The sequence below is a fragment of the Balaenoptera musculus genome, chromosome 13 (genome assembly GCF_009873245.2).
Source record: "Balaenoptera musculus isolate JJ_BM4_2016_0621 chromosome 13, mBalMus1.pri.v3, whole genome shotgun sequence".
In the NCBI taxonomy this organism is placed as follows: Eukaryota; Metazoa; Chordata; class Mammalia; order Artiodactyla; family Balaenopteridae; genus Balaenoptera; species Balaenoptera musculus.
In genome coordinates this window covers 63,874,161-63,889,641 of record NC_045797.1, presented here as the reverse complement: position 1 = coordinate 63,889,641, position 15,481 = coordinate 63,874,161, and the positions used below count along the sequence as shown (strand labels likewise).

At 40.9% G+C, this 15,481-nt stretch overlaps 1 protein-coding gene across 5 annotated transcripts in view; it reads left to right on the top strand.

Annotated features, from left to right (window-relative positions):
• The window catches only part of LTBP1 (latent transforming growth factor beta binding protein 1), a 418,216-nt gene that overhangs the window by 138,355 nt on the left and 264,380 nt on the right, over nt 1-15,481 (top strand). For all 5 annotated transcript variants that reach the window (XM_036872897.1, XM_036872896.1, XM_036872900.1 and 2 more), the window contains exon 4: nt 6,916-7,085. In XM_036872897.1, coding sequence (XP_036728792.1) covers nt 6,916-7,085 — 170 coding nt within the window. The remainder of the gene's footprint in view (nt 1-6,915; nt 7,086-15,481) is intronic.

Below are 15,481 nucleotides of genomic sequence, written 5' to 3'. Positions count from 1 at the left end.
TGGGACTCACCTTCCTTAGAAAAAGCAGTTTAGTGACTGACCAGATCTTATTTTTGCATCGTGTCTTTATGGCACACCCTCAGCCCAATGCTAAGCAGTTTATCAAAGGGTTTTCTCCAACCACATTCTATACTGTTCCTTTGAGGAGTTCTAATAAAAATGATTATTTTCTTGGCCATCCCATTACATTTTCAGTGATATTCTAGCATTCCTTACACCCAAGCCACCCGAACAACTTGAGTACAAGGCCACCTTCCTGTGGCCTTACTGGGGCTTCCAAAAGACATAGGTGGAAGTTGTATGTTTTTTTTAATCAATTTCTTCATTGTTGAATCTAAATTCTTGTATTCCTGGCTGCATCATTTCTGTGGACATCTTCATTGCTACTCCTGGAGGCCATTGGCTCTTTACTCAGGTGTTCATTACACCTGTTCTGTGATAATAGCTCATGGTTACAGCAGTGTTTCTCAACCTCAGAACTGTTGACATTTTTAGCCCGATAAGTCTTTCTCATGAAGGACTGTCCTGTATGTCATAGGATATTTAGTAGCATCCCTGGCTTCTACCCACTAGATGTGAGCACCTTACCTCCAAGTCCTGATAATTACAGATGCCTTCAGATATTGCCAAATGTCCCTGGGTTGGGAGTCAGATCACCCCAGTTAAGAACCACTGGTAAAAGAAAATCGGTTCAACTTGGTTGAGTTTACCATGTTTATTCATGATGACCACCAAAGCTCCCTTAATTTCCATGTCTTTCCAACATGCCCCCCAACCCCCAATATCTACCTCCTTTAATTTTATTTTTTCAATATGTTTTTGTCTTTTTTATCTCATTTGAAGCGTAGGACTTTGTACTGGTCTATCCCTACATTGATATTTTCAGTGTAATCTTTACTTTCTTCCTGTTCTCGTGACTGTGTTTGCTTGTTTCATTTCACTTTCTCTGTGTTTGTTCTGACATGTTCCAGCCCTCACTCTGTTACTGGAAATCTGTGCTGTCCTTTAGTCTCCTCGTCAGCAGCCGTTTACCTCCTTATTTTTTTTGGTTGGATAGATAATTTCCTATGAATGGGGTTACTGAAAACAAACACTTGTCTCCCCTTACCTCTGTGTGTGTGTGTGTGTGTGTGTTACGCTGCCTTGCGACCTCTTCCTAGAGGGAGGTTTTCTTGTCCGTCTCTGTGCAATTGTCCTTGAACTTTGCAGGAAAGAGCCTTTCTCCATCAAATCACAGCTTGCATTTCTTATTTACTTTGGTGCATTCTGTTCTTTGAGGAGCATTCACCCACACTTCTGAGCTACTTGAAACACAACCGGGGCACATATGACCACTTGAATTTTGTAAAGAGAAACAGGCCCTGAAAGACTGGAAGTGACTTCTCTGTGGCAGCACTGTTTCCTCTCCCAGTTTTTCTTCATCCTGATTATAAACCTGAGTGCCCTAATCATAGGGGAGAGGGTTTGATCATGTCAGACCTACCTTCTGTGGGAAACATTTTATGGCCTGTTGGAGGCTCCCTTCTGTGAGGTCCAAAGCCCTTTCCTTAAGTGGAAAGGGGCTTGGGTGTTGCCAGATCCTCCCACCCGCTCTACAGGCCAAATAATGGATTTAGTAGAAATATGGAAAATTTTAGTCCATTCTTGTGCCAAAAATTGCCACTGTGAAGGCAAAAGTGTAACAGTGTGTGACTAATCCCTTCTTTTAAGGAAAAGAAGTTTTATGTAATTGTTCCTTTCTACTTACAAAGATACAGAGGTTTACACAGATTCAAGTCTTCAGATGGCTGGCTGTACCCCGACTTCTGGCCTGCTTCTCTTCTTTTCCGAGTGTCACCAATAGAGCACCCATCAAGTGTTTCACCCCATGCAGTCCCACTCCTGTCACTCTTAAAGTGGCAGTGCCGAGGGGGCTGGTGACCTACAACCCAACCCAGTGGCCTTTTCTAATTGCTTGTTTCCCTGCCTTTTCTGCAGCAATTTTCAGGTGGTTCTCTCTCCTTTCCATCTAGAAACTTTCTTCCACTTATCGCTTCTGTATCTATGTTATTTTTGTTTTTATCTCCTCTTGATTTTCTTTGTGTCCCCACCGCTAAGTGCGACTAGCCTCCAAGACTGTGTGGTTCCATAGTTTTTCTGAAACATTTTTGCCTTAGAAGAATTTGGCCTCTCTTGGAACATCACTGTTCCTAAACTCAGAGGCTTTCTGTATCTGCTCCCCAGAGATCCACCCCACATTTCTATCTCTAAAACTAACATAATTATCTTCCTCACACACTGGCCCCTTTTTTCTGACTGCCTTAACTCGGCACACCTCCTTGCCTTTACTTTTCCTCTTGGACTTGAACCAAAAATACCGTTCGAGTCAGCCAGGCTGGAAACCTTCATCATCACTTGACTCCTTTTCCTTTTGCTCCCCGCCACCCTTAATTTAATCCTCAAGTCCTATTACTCCTTCTGGTAGTGACCTCTGGCCAGTTCTAGATTTATTCCCTTTAAACGTTGTCTAAAAACTGCTTGCCGTAGGAGATGAAGATTCAGCTTATTCATTTCACCTCTTGCTCCCCACCCTTCCTCTCAAACATCATTGTTTAGTATTAAGAGTTTGTCTCTGCATACTCTACCAACACATTTAAACCTCTATTTCCTCTGACGTCAACCTCATCTTTCAAGGTTGTGAATGTTCTCTCATGACCCTCCATTTTGTAAGATGAGGGCAGTGGCTCTCCTCATCTTCCCTTCACTTCTCCTCTTCCTCTTCCAGAATTTGCCAACCTCCTCCAGCTAGGTATGTACATTTATATCACCTATGTTGGTCACATGGGTTGTTTCTAGCAGCTACAGCCTTCGCAATATTGTCTGTGGGTGTTCCACTCAAGGCGAAGCCAAGTATAGGGTGCTTAGGTTGCTCCCTCTGTGTGTCCATGGCCAACACCTCTGTGCTTTCTGAAGGAGTGTGTTCCTAGCATCAAATGGGAATGGATTCTCCCTTTTCCCATTCCATCAATTGCGTATATATAGTCAAGTTTCTCCAAAATCTCAATCATGTTTTCCATTGTCATGACTCCCCCTTTTCTCCCTAGGATCATTCTCCTGGAGCTCCCTGTCTCCTGGTTGCCTGGCAACCTTCCTTTTAGGGGAAATATGGGAAACCAATCTTGAAGCTAGGGGATCTCCAAACACCAGAATGAGAGGGCCTTACTCTGGGGGAGCAAGTTTTTGTGGTTTGTACCACATAGTTCCATTCTTTTAGAGAAGAAGACTCATTTTTTTCCCTGATGGGGGGTAGAAGCCTGACTTTTGGATGTTCTCTTTGCTAGAATCAGGGAGAACAGCTGCCTTCACATGTAGCCTTCTTAGTGAAGACACCAGTGTTCAGCCCTACGTCTCATTATCACCCTGTGCTTTACTTGGTTTGAGTATCCAGAACATGTCTGTGGTCTCCTGGGAAGATGGCTTCCTCTGTGCCTGTGTGATTTTTTCCTACCAGTGTCCTTAAGCTACTTTGTGACCCATTAGGAGTCAGGAAGTCATGACATCAATGTAGTAGTTCAAGACTGTCATTTAAAAAAATGACAGGAGAGAACATTCGTGTCCTTTGCATAGTAAGGATAAATATACTATTTTGTAATACTTAGCTGTATTTAAAAAAAAATATGTATGGATGTGTACTGGATCTCCATGTAAAATGTGCTTCTTACTGTAGATTGAGATAAAAGAAGTTAAAATATTTAGGTATGGCTTCCTTCCTGCTACAACAGTCAACATTTCTCAGTCTGCCCTGCTCTCTTACAGATTTGTTGAAATTTTTCCTGTATGTGTTAATGGGCTATGTGAAACATTTTTAGTATCCTTACCTGTGCCGCACATCAGAAAGGATGCTGGAGCCGAGACCCTGAGGTCTCCAGCTCTGTCAAATGTGAATTTCTTACTTATGGGACTGAGTGGATATCCTGGGGAGTCCAGTGGAGTGGGGGAGGGAGGAACACTTGGGACAGTAGATGTTTGTCAGAACAGAGTACTTCAATATTTTAATGACTAGTGTGGCTGTCCTATTGCATAACAGCCAAATGTCAAGTCTGGATTTCTTTTCTTTTTTTATTCCTTACCTGTAACTTTTAGGGCTTCTTTGGAGGAAGGGAAAATATATGGGTGCCCCCAAATCCATTTTGAACCAGGGGTCCTATAGTTTTCATTTTAATCTAATTTTCTTTAAACAGTTTGGTTTTCCTTTACAAAATTATTTATAATGCTATGACAGATCTGATTTTCACTAGCGATTGTTAAGCCTTTTTTCTTTTTAATGTAAAGGTATGGGGGAAGAGAGGAGAAAATCCCAACTGAAAGGAGATTTTTTTTTCTTCCCTGGGAGATAGGAAACACTAGATATACTTGAGTAAAAGAGAAGGAAAAGAAGAGTTAAAGAGGATATATATTTGTAAGGCTGAGAGATGGTCCAAAGTGGAAATAATTGTGAAGGGTGAAATTAGAGGAAAAGGTAGATGCCAACCATGAAGGAGGAAGTGAGGAAGAGAGAGTAGGATGGTGGTTACACTTAATTTCTATTTGTGGAATGAGTGAGTGGACAGTTGCCTCTACTTGCCCCACATGGTGTCACTTCTCATGGCTTTGCTTCTCCATGAGGCCATGAGACAGAGTGACCTGTCTGTTCATGTGTCTTTGTGTCTTTGTGAGCACATGTATTTATTTACATCCTCGAATTGGAGGAAAGTGAAGGAGATGGAGGACGAGGAAGCACAGCTCTGTGTAGTTTCATATTTGCAATGTGTCTGTCACTTGTAGGATAGTTATAGTAAGATGTGGGTACCATTACCAGTACTATTACTCATTTCCTTTAGTTAATGATGGCTGAGGTTTGTTACTCAAGTTCTAGACCTGGTACAGCTCTCTTGTTTGTTCATTACCTTTTTGTTATGTTTAGGGAAAAGGAGCCCACACACACATGTGCTTTCAGCTCGTTTCTTGCTGCTTGTCACTTCTGTGATTCAGAGGGGAGAGAAAGGGAGGACCTCAACTAGAAGGCAGAGCCCACCATCACCCTTATCTGGCTGTGGTCAGAGCAGGAATTAGTTGTAGCAGCTTCAAGGTCTCTTGGAATGCCGGGCTGTCCTCTTCTGAACAGGAGTCAGCCCGTACTTCTCTCAGCAGGTCCCAGTAGTATAGTGACGGGGTTGACAGCGTAGCTGGGGAGCGAGTTGCCCCTGCGATGAGAAGGAGGGCTTCCCCTTTCCACAAGGCAGACAGAGCAGCCTTGTGGTTCTTAGCAGTCACCACCAGATGTGTCCAGCTGTTTCACTTTCTACTTCATCCCAATCAAACATACTTAAAGTTCAAACCAACACTTACATCATCGAAACAAAAGTGTTACAATGTTAAGCTTTAGGCTTTAGTAACTTAAGTCAGTCATCCAGTGACGAAGAGAATGCCCTTCCTGGCATTGCGTCTGGGAAAATATAGGCGCGAGATGTATTTTCCTAGGCTTTCCTAGGACTACAGGGTTGAACGTAATAGATTTAGATCGCTGACTGGCTAAGAGGGAAGCACCCTTAATCCCAGCCTCTTCTATTTGTCTCTCATGGATGTCTTGTCTCACAAAATAGCTCATCCATCCCAACCAGAATGAATCCAATAGGCTGGATTTAGTCAAGATTCTGCTACTGCTTTTGATGAGACACTGTGTGGGTGTTTTTGGTGGCTTGATGATTTATCTTTCTTACTCTCCACCCGTGGTGTCATTTCTTCCTCTTGTTCAGATAGTCCCCCATTAGGGCCAGTCTTTTGGGAAGATGGTTGACTGGGCTAAACTCATGCTAATAAGGTGCCACAAAACCCCAGTTATAGTATGGTAGTTTGGAAATATTGTTCGGTTTAGATGGCTTTATTAACGTGTCACAGTCAATAATATTCAAGATTACAGCAGAGGGCAAGTTTCTTTCCAGAGGCTGAATTTGCTGCTAAAGCGGTCTGTTCCAACAATTTTAATAGCAAGTTTGCATTTTCCAGAATTAGTTGGTATATCTTCTTTATATTCTACATTGTTTGTCTTGCTTAGTGAATGATTTCAATTCTGTCCCTCAGGGAGTGATTAAATCTGGATGAAGGCTTATTTTAAAGTATACAGTACATGCAGCAGTAGAGAACTGTCGTAGAAGAGAAAAGGGTTCAACCAGAAGGGTGAAAACACAGTAATCGAGTTCAGGAGTCCTCAGAGGTCTTGACTCCTGTCATTGACAAAATTATGAGATTGTCGTAAGTTATTATTCTTATTATTCTTAGAGACTAGTAATTATGAAACACTTAACCTAAATAGTACAGTTTTAATCATTGAGATACAGCATGAAATATTAAAATAACTGTTAACTACAATGTTATGAGTGTGTTTTTTCCCCATGATCATAATTTATATTTCAAAAGATTATAAAATTTTTTTCAGTTTTTGTGTGTTCAGATTTTTACAAGAATTTTTTTCTTAGCCCTGTGCAGCAGATATTCCATGGTACAGAATAGGAAAGTGAGGCTTAAAGAGGTTTAATACCTTCCTGATATACATACCTGTTCATGTATGTTTTTGTCTTAAATATAACTTGCGTGTGTTGCATGAGGGCTCATGGTAGCTGTGCTTTCAGTGCTTTGATAGACTCCGTCTGTTGATGACCTGTATGTCCTTACACTTCTTGACTAGACAGGCAGAGTCCCCTTTATGTTGGAGGTTTCCAAGGGTAAGGTGTTATTATTTCTTAATATGTCATGACTACAGTATTTGAAGGAAAAAATTAGCCTTGCATGAAATTTTTATGCTCCTTTCTAAGTTTAACTGATCTCTTATTCTTTCCTTCTTAGTTGACTTTAAAAGTCCGTTATTAATTTCCTTATCCTTACTTTGTTTCTTTCCAGAGTGACACCCGTTTCCTCACAGAATGTGATGATTCATCATGGCCAGGCCCAGGAATATGTGCTCAAGCCCAAGTACTTTGCAGCTCAGAAGGTGATTTCGGGAGAGCAGTCTACTGAAGGTTCATTCCCTTTAAGATTTGGACACGATCATGTGGCAGCACCTTTTCAGTGTGAGTATGTCCTGTCAGTCATCTTTCTAAGTTACAGTATCATGCTTTGGAAACACTTCGCTCTGTAGATGGCTTTAATGTGTCACAGTAGATGAAATTCAAGAATCATTTTTTAAAAATCCGTACTGGTTCCTGAAACAACCAGACAGCAATATGGTTTCCTTCTTCAGAGGAAAGGCAGTTTTCCTGGACATTGCAGGATCTGAAGTGACTTGCCTGTAATACTGTTTCTGCAAGATGGCTCCATTTCCAAGATATACTTGCTCTAATTTTCTGTACAGTTGTATGGCTGATATGTTTACATTGATAAAATATTTTCCTTAGTGAGCTAGCCAGGACTTATTCTTTGTGAGATGTCTGCAGTGTCCTGCATTACCCTCCGAGATTTACCTACAGTGGATGTTTTCATGTTAGGAGGGCAATGTTTTTAGTATATCGGTTCCATGGTGTGGCAGGTTTTACTGAGTTTGTAAAGAGCTCTTGTATCAGTGGCCAGCTTGGTTAATATCTCACTATGGGGGAGGTTCAAGGACAAGCCCCGGCTCAGAGGGTGGGGAATGTGATGATTTGTGGGTTAAATATTACAGAGTGTCTGCTGGCAGCATCTGGAGAAAACGTTCTTCAGTGAGGCGGCAGACTGTTCAAAGGGGAGAGCTGGGTGCACAGGCTCCTTCCAGCAGCTTCCTGCTCTGTCTCACGTTGATGGATGGCCTGCGCCATAAGTAATGAAAGAGAATGCCAGTTGTGAGGTTGAAAAGGACTGTCTTTCACCACCCAGAGTAGTGCGGAGAGCTGAGAGAGAATTCTTACTACTGTTTGGCACTTCAGAAGTCTGTGTCTCTATGGGCTTGATTCCTGGGGACCACCTCCACATCCCAGAATTGGCCATTTAACAAACAGAGTAGCTAATATAAGGTATGTACATTCCACTTTTCATCTTTTGAGAAAATTGTGCTCAGGACTTGAGGCTGGACCCCAGAGCAATAGCCTGAGGTGATTTATTGGGATGATAAGGGAAGAATGGAGAAATTGTGTAGATCATCTCCTTGCCCTTTAGAAAGGATAGCTTTCAAGTTATTTGCAAAACAATAGATGTATCATCTTGTTTTTAAAGCTCCTTTGATTTCAGTGCTTAATAGCCTGTTCTCTAGAAATATTCCTAAGTATATAATATTTTTCTAATCTCTAAAAATCTAGAGGTACTACTATTTCCTTGAAGCTTTATGTAGATCATATTTTATAGAAGCTCTCCAAAATTAGAATGTGATGGGAAGAGTTTTTGAAAGCTTATGATCATACTGATAAAAGAATTCTGAATTTCATGGAGGTGTCAGGAAAAGATGGTTTGGGAATCTCTGGTATTAAGACTGGAGACTAGTTTAATTTGCATGAGTATCATCTAGAGCAGGGGTCCGCAAATTTTTTCTTAAAGACCAGATAATAAATATTTTAGGCATTGGGAGCCAAGATACAAATTGAGGATGTTATATATAGGTACGTACATAACTATTTAAAATGTAGACATTTAAAAATGTAAAAACTCTTAGCTAGTAGGTTGTTTAAAAAAAAAAAAAAGGTAGCTGGATGGATTTGGCCCATGGGCTGTAGTTTGCTAACTGGTAATCTAGAGACTTAGTTTCTCAATCTACTAAAAAGACAACCTATGGAATGGGAGAAAATATTTGCAAATGATGCGACTGACAAGGGGTTAATATTTAAAATATACAAACAGCTCATACAACTCAGTATCAAAAAAAAACCCCACCCAATCAAGAAAGGGGCAGAAGACTTGAACAGATATTTTTACAAAGAAGACATACAGATGGCTAACAGACACATGAAAAGATGCTTAACATGTCTATAAGAGAAATGCAAATCAAAACCACATTGAGGTATCACCTCACACCTGTCAGAAGGGCTATCATCAAAAAGTCTACAAATAACAAGTGTCAGAGAGGATGTGGAGAAAAGGGAACCCTTGTACACTGAAGATGGGAATATAAATTGGTGCAACCATTGTGGAAGACGGTATGGAGGTTCCTCAAAAAACTGAAGATAGAGCAACCGTAAGATCTAGCAATTCCACCATATGATCTAGCAGTTCCATTCCCGGGTATGTATCTGGAAAAAATGAAAACACTACTTTGAAAAAATACATGTGCCCCAATGTTCAGTGCAGCACTACTTACAATAGCCAAGATATGGAAGCAACCCAAGTGCCCATCAACAGGTGTTTGGATTAAGATGTGGTGTGTGTATATAAACAATGGAATATTACTCAGCCATAAAAAAGAACGAAATACTGCCATTTGCAGCAATGTGGATGGACCTAGAGAATTTTATGCTTAGTAAAATAAGTTGGACAAAGACAGATGCTGTATAATATCACTTAAATGTGGAATCTAAAACATAATACGAATGTATATACGAAACAGACTCAGAAGGAGGGAGGGACAAATTAGGGGTATGGGTTTAATAGATACAAACTACTATATGTAAAATACATAAGCAACAAGGATATACGTATAACACAGGGAATTACACCCACTGTCTTGTAATAACCTATAATGGAATATAATCTGCAAAAATACTGAATCAGTATGTTGTATACCTGAAGCTAACACAGTATTGTAAATCAGCCATGCTTCAATTGAAAAAAATCAATCTGCTGAAAATCCATAGATCTTGGACCTGATTGACTGGTGCCTGGAACAGGACAATTAAACCAAAAGATGCTCTAGAGGCCCTGTGTGTAAGCAGCTGTTCTTACAGTGCCACTCAGTGTCACTATTCCCAGCAACCCACCCTCCTCCCCATGATGATTCTCAGACGTAGCTCCACTTGGTTTGGAGGCAGCCAGAAAAGAATGAACTACCAGGACACCAGTTGTGTTAGATAAGTCTAGTTTCCTTTAATGTTAGAGTGACATGCCACACAGTGCTGGGGAAAGTAATGGATGTTACTCCTGGTTGCTTATAGAAAGTCTTTTGATACTGATGGAAATAACATTTTCACTGGATGACCCATTAATGACCATGCGGCTGGACTGAATTGCATGAATCACCATGAGTTCCTCAAAAAGTTAAACATAGAGTTGCTCTATGACCCAGCAGTTCCACTCCTAAGTATATACTCGAGAAGTGAAAACGTGTGTACACAAAAACGTATGTACAAATGTTCATAGCAGTGTTATTCACAATAGCCAAAAAGTGAGAACAACCAAACTGCCCACCAACTGATAGTAGATAAACAAAATGTGGTATATCGTGCCATTAGCTGTTCAGCCACAAAAAGGAATGAAATATGATACATGCCACAACGTGAATGAACCTTGAAAGCATACTGAATGAGTCCAGGTACAAAAGAATCCAGATCACATATGATTCCATTTTTATATGAAATGTCTAGAACAGGCAAATTATATGAAATATCCATGCAGACAGATAGTAGATTAGTGGTTGCTGGGGGCTGGGGAGAGCAGGAATGGGGTGTGACCATTGATGGGTAAGGAGTTTCTTTTGGGCTGATGAAAGTGTTCTGGAATTAAATGGTTATCATGGTTGCACAAAGTGTGAATATGGTAAAGCCATGTTATGTTAAAAATAACACAAAAATACTTAAAAATTATTTCCCAATAAGTAGTTATAAAAGTTTCAAGGAATGGAGGTCACTGGTTCTCTCAGAAGTGCTAAGAATGGTGTTGGGTAGAGGGGATCTGCTTTATCCAGTACCTCTTTCGGTAATTTGTAGGAAAGATTTGACTATGTAAACCAAATTCTGTTGTGGTTGGCTTAGTAGTGTTTTTAACCTAGAGGGAGGGAAGTTGAAATGACATGATGATAACATTTAAAGGCAATCTTATAAAAACAGTCAGTTCAGATTATCTTAGTATCTGCTCAGGAGCAGACCCAAATATCTCACACCTAAAGAGATTATTTCAATACAATGCACTAGAAAAAGATCTTGAGGGTAATAAGTATCCATTCCAGACTATCTGCTGTTGTGCTGAAAATACCATGGGACGCTTGATGATATTAAAAACAGAAAATAACATTTCTATTTTGGTCCATGGCGGAAGGATTTTTTTATCATCAGGGTTAATAATGGAGAGCTTCTTAAGGTAGAGTGTGGAGTTACTTATAAAGGAGAGCTTTAGGATGAGCAGAAATATCCCTGTAGCTGAAATAGTTCCCTAGACTACTGATTTGCAGGTTATGCAAAGAGTCCTAGAGCTAAGAAATTGGAGAATCTCTGATTTGAATATTCACCTGCTCCACTTTTTTCTTCTATTACCTCAGTTTAATATTTGGAAATTTTTAGAAATGTAAACTTTTATAATTGGATTTCTCATTGCTAATTCCAGTGGTTTTCCTCTCAAGGTGGACCTAGCTTTTAAAAAGGTTAATTATATTTTAAAGTTGTCTATTGAAATCTTACTTCAGATTCAACAAAGCCAAAATCTTAAATTTCAGGAAAGGCAGACACCATCTTTTATATGCTACCTTTCTAAAGTTTCTAAAATTGATACAAATCAGACTCTTAAAAGAGTTGCTAATTTATCTCCTGATGTGCTGAGAGACGTGAGAGAGTGATTGATTATTGGCATTGAGAAAATATGATACCGTTCAGTTATAAAAAGTTAGGAGAAGCCCACTTTTAATTTTTACTTAAATTGTTAAACATAGGCTTTCTGCTTAGGTAAACACCCATAGTGGTGCAGGAAACACATACACAGCCCCATTAGGCCGCTTCTGACAGAAGAAAACCTTATCGTGCCTGCACTGGGACCCCAGGAAACATCTTAGCCCTGGATCCTGTGGTCTGTGCTGACCCCTCCCAGTGCTTGCAACAGGCCAGTCGACTCAGCTTCTGCTCCCACCCTCACCCCCCCACATGAGTCATGGGCTGACTGGAATTCCTGGCTCTCCCCCATTTGAAGATGCAACAGCCCTCCTCAGCAGGTCTTAGGTTTGAGAGGGAGGCAAAGAGTCCATTGAGCAACTTTGCTGCCCAAATCCCTGCAGCCCAGTTATGGCCTGACCTCAGTCCATGTTCCGGCCTGACCTCAGTCCATGTTCCCATACTCTGAAGAGCACGGGCCCTTTGGGCACACGAGCCTTCCTCTTTTAGTGACACTACGGTTGAATGTGCTAGCATTAGCCTTCAGGCTGTGTTCACACTGCCACCGAGAAGCATAAGACATGAAAGCATCTCAGGGTTTGATGGCAAGTGTTATATCTCCCCGGGAAAAAAAAGTTCATGTGTCTGGAGTGAAGATTTTCTGTGGTTGCAGACTGACAGAGCGAAGATGTTACCATTAAAACTGCATCTTCCTGGTTGTCCTGAGAGAAGAGAGTAGTTCTGCAGAAGGTTAGAGGACACATCCAAGATTTTTGCTTTAGCAAAACAAATCTGAAGTTGAAAGGATAGGCAGGCAGTATTTGGCTTAGGCTGTTGTGCTTATGCCAGCCATTTCAAGTAGGTGGGCAGGAATACTCATTAAAGGCTCGGACGCACTGTGCTAGTTACAGAATCTTCACAGGGAGGGAGTCCGTGGTGTAGTTCAGAGCACCCACCATAGATGGAAGTGGGCTTTAAGGAAGACCAGATTCAACCTCCACTCACTGGGCCTTTGCAAAAAAGGGGAGAAACCGTGGAGTGGCAACTAGATGAAGGCAAATGTAGATGTCATAAGTACAGATGAGAAGAATTGGAACCAGGTTCTTAAGTGCAGGATGAATTTGCAATATGGATACCTCCAGAGGAAGAACAGTTTGAAAATGCGGGAGAGGAAGAGTCTGGTCCTGAGAACCACCCTCGCCTCATTGGGGTGTTGAAGTTTAAGATATGAGTGATAGGAAGATCACTTGTGTGAAGAGAGAAAAGGGAAGGGGAAATCAAGTGTGCTGGCAATCCCAGTTCTCTGAGATGCCCTCTCTGTTAGTTCCTGATTGGTTGGGAGCCCCACTAGGGCAAAGCTTTGCAGACGGACAAACTGGGCACTTTGGAGGAAGGAGAATTCCGTAGACTTAACATTCTTCAGCACTCGAAATCCTTCCCTGCGTGGAGACTACCCTTAGCTTGTCATGTGCAGGTAAGTGTGTCTCGAGGGAATGGCTCCACACCAATACAGCAAGTACGAAGTGACAGTGGAAGTTGTACCAGCCAGAAACGATCTTACATGAAGCTGATGCAAACTAACAAACGATTTAGCATTTAAAAAGGATACTAGGTGTGAAAACATAATGCCTTGAAGAAGGGTTGATAGTAAAGCTCTGTGCCTTTTCCCTTGTAAAATCAGCAAGTTCCTGGAGCTGCTTGGTTATCCCCACACAGTGTTGTTTGGGAATCAGGACATTGAGCCAGTTTCCCAGCCATATGGCAATGTGAATCTTAGCACTAAGATGGCCAGAAGAAAATCACCCAGTCTTCAATAATTTCTGGTAAAATCCTTGTTGGCCTTACAAACCTAGATAGCAAAGCATCAGCATACTGGGTATAAAAAAATGCTTGAGAAAGCCTTCTGGTGAATGTGGGTGAACACCAGGGTTTTGCTGAGTTGATGTCCTTAGGAATTCAGGTTCCTTTGAAGGACAGAGTATTACCTATTATAGAAGTTGTTCCATGTGTGGTCTTGCTGTGGTCGCCGTGCCTCAGTTGGAGGGGCAAGGGCAGGTGGTTTATTTTATCCAGGGGTTGTTTGGTCATATCCCAGTCCCGGAAGGTATGTGGATGTGAACTTCTCATCGCCTGATTACTCACGCACAGTTCAAGATAGCTGGGCAGTGGTAGGCATGGATTGATTATAAATACTGCCAAGAAGCTTATCCAGCAATATGAAAACAGTGGAGGAAAACCTAGAGTGAGAGGATTATGTAACCTAAATTCCCCAGTGGGCAGCTTTCCGTGCCAGAGAAAGAGGCTTTAAACCCAAAGGGCCCAAGATTTCATAACAAACCAATCCAAGGATATTTCTGGGTGTTGAGACTGAGTTCAAGATATTGAGAAACCCTATGTGGCTCCAGAATATTCTGTGACCAAACTGTGATATTTCTAAGGAAAAATAAAACACATGAATTTACAGTTTGCCTGAGGGAAACTACAATGCAACGTTTTGGTAGGAGAAAACTTGAATTTGAAAAAACATGGTGCCTACTCAGCCTTAGGATTTATTTACCAGAAACTGAGGGCTTGACTTGATTTTTCTTCTAAATGGGGAAATAGCTTCTAGAAAATTAATCATCATTAGAGTTGAAATGATACTTTTGATACAAAAGTTCTGCTTATGAGATGTTACAAAAGGAATTAAAGTAGAATGCTTTGTCTTCTTGTGGGTCAGTCTCCTTATAGAAAGGTCCTCTTAGCATTGAAAATGATGGCCTTGTGGTGAATCTGTACCCACGTTGTGGAGGTAAAGACCTCAGTACCTTCTTTGTGTTTTTGTATGACATTTCTTAAAGAAGTTTTTGTGTTGTGATTATCTACAAATTTAGTTGTGCATTATTTTTCAATATTGACTTAGTATTAGCGTCTGATGAAATTGTACTTAAGCTGAAAGCCAGCTGTCCTTGTTCTCCCTTGCTCCTCCCAGACAAAGGTAGTAGAAATTAATACATGGCTGGAGTAGGAGGAAAACCTTTCTTCCCTAGGAGGTAATTGCAACATGGTTCTATGTGAGTAATTCTTCTGGCAGGCAAACTTTAAATAATGAAATATGTGTATATACACATAAACACACAAATATATTCAATCAAATACATAAATGTGTATTATTTAAAAATTTACTTTTTTGGAGCTCCTTATAGTATCCATATAGCAAGTATCCATTAAAAAAGTTTTCTTGTAGCCCTAACTGTGCTTCACAAGTTTCTCTCAAGGTACCAGTTTAACTAAATGAAAACATTTGAGGTAGGCAGTGGTTGCTCTTGTAAAAAAAATCATAGATATTTAAAAATCCTTGTATCCTAGAAACAGATTTGGAAAGCTTTGCTGAAAGCAAGCAAGCATCATAGAGCAGGTGAGAGGGTGTTAGTCATAGTTTCTTTTGGTTGATGGCCTCTGGGCTTCTTATGTGGGATTGGGCACTCTCCTTTAACAACGTCTGGAACCCCACGCACCAGGCAGCTGTGCTGCTTGTTTTAATGATCACCGTTTAACGGCTACAGGTGCATCTCAGGATCGCTCTTTCCCCAGCAGGGATCATACTGATGAAATGAGTCAGAATCTCTCTTAAGGTGTTTGTAAGTTAGAGCTAAGCAGTACACAACTGTAACATAAGTGAAACACCAGCAGAAGCAGCCAGAGAGAAGCGTTCTATCTCATTAATGTATATAAGAATGAAGTTCATCAGCCTTTTCTGAAAAGCGCTGGGGACAGGGCAACTTATAATGGGGTGC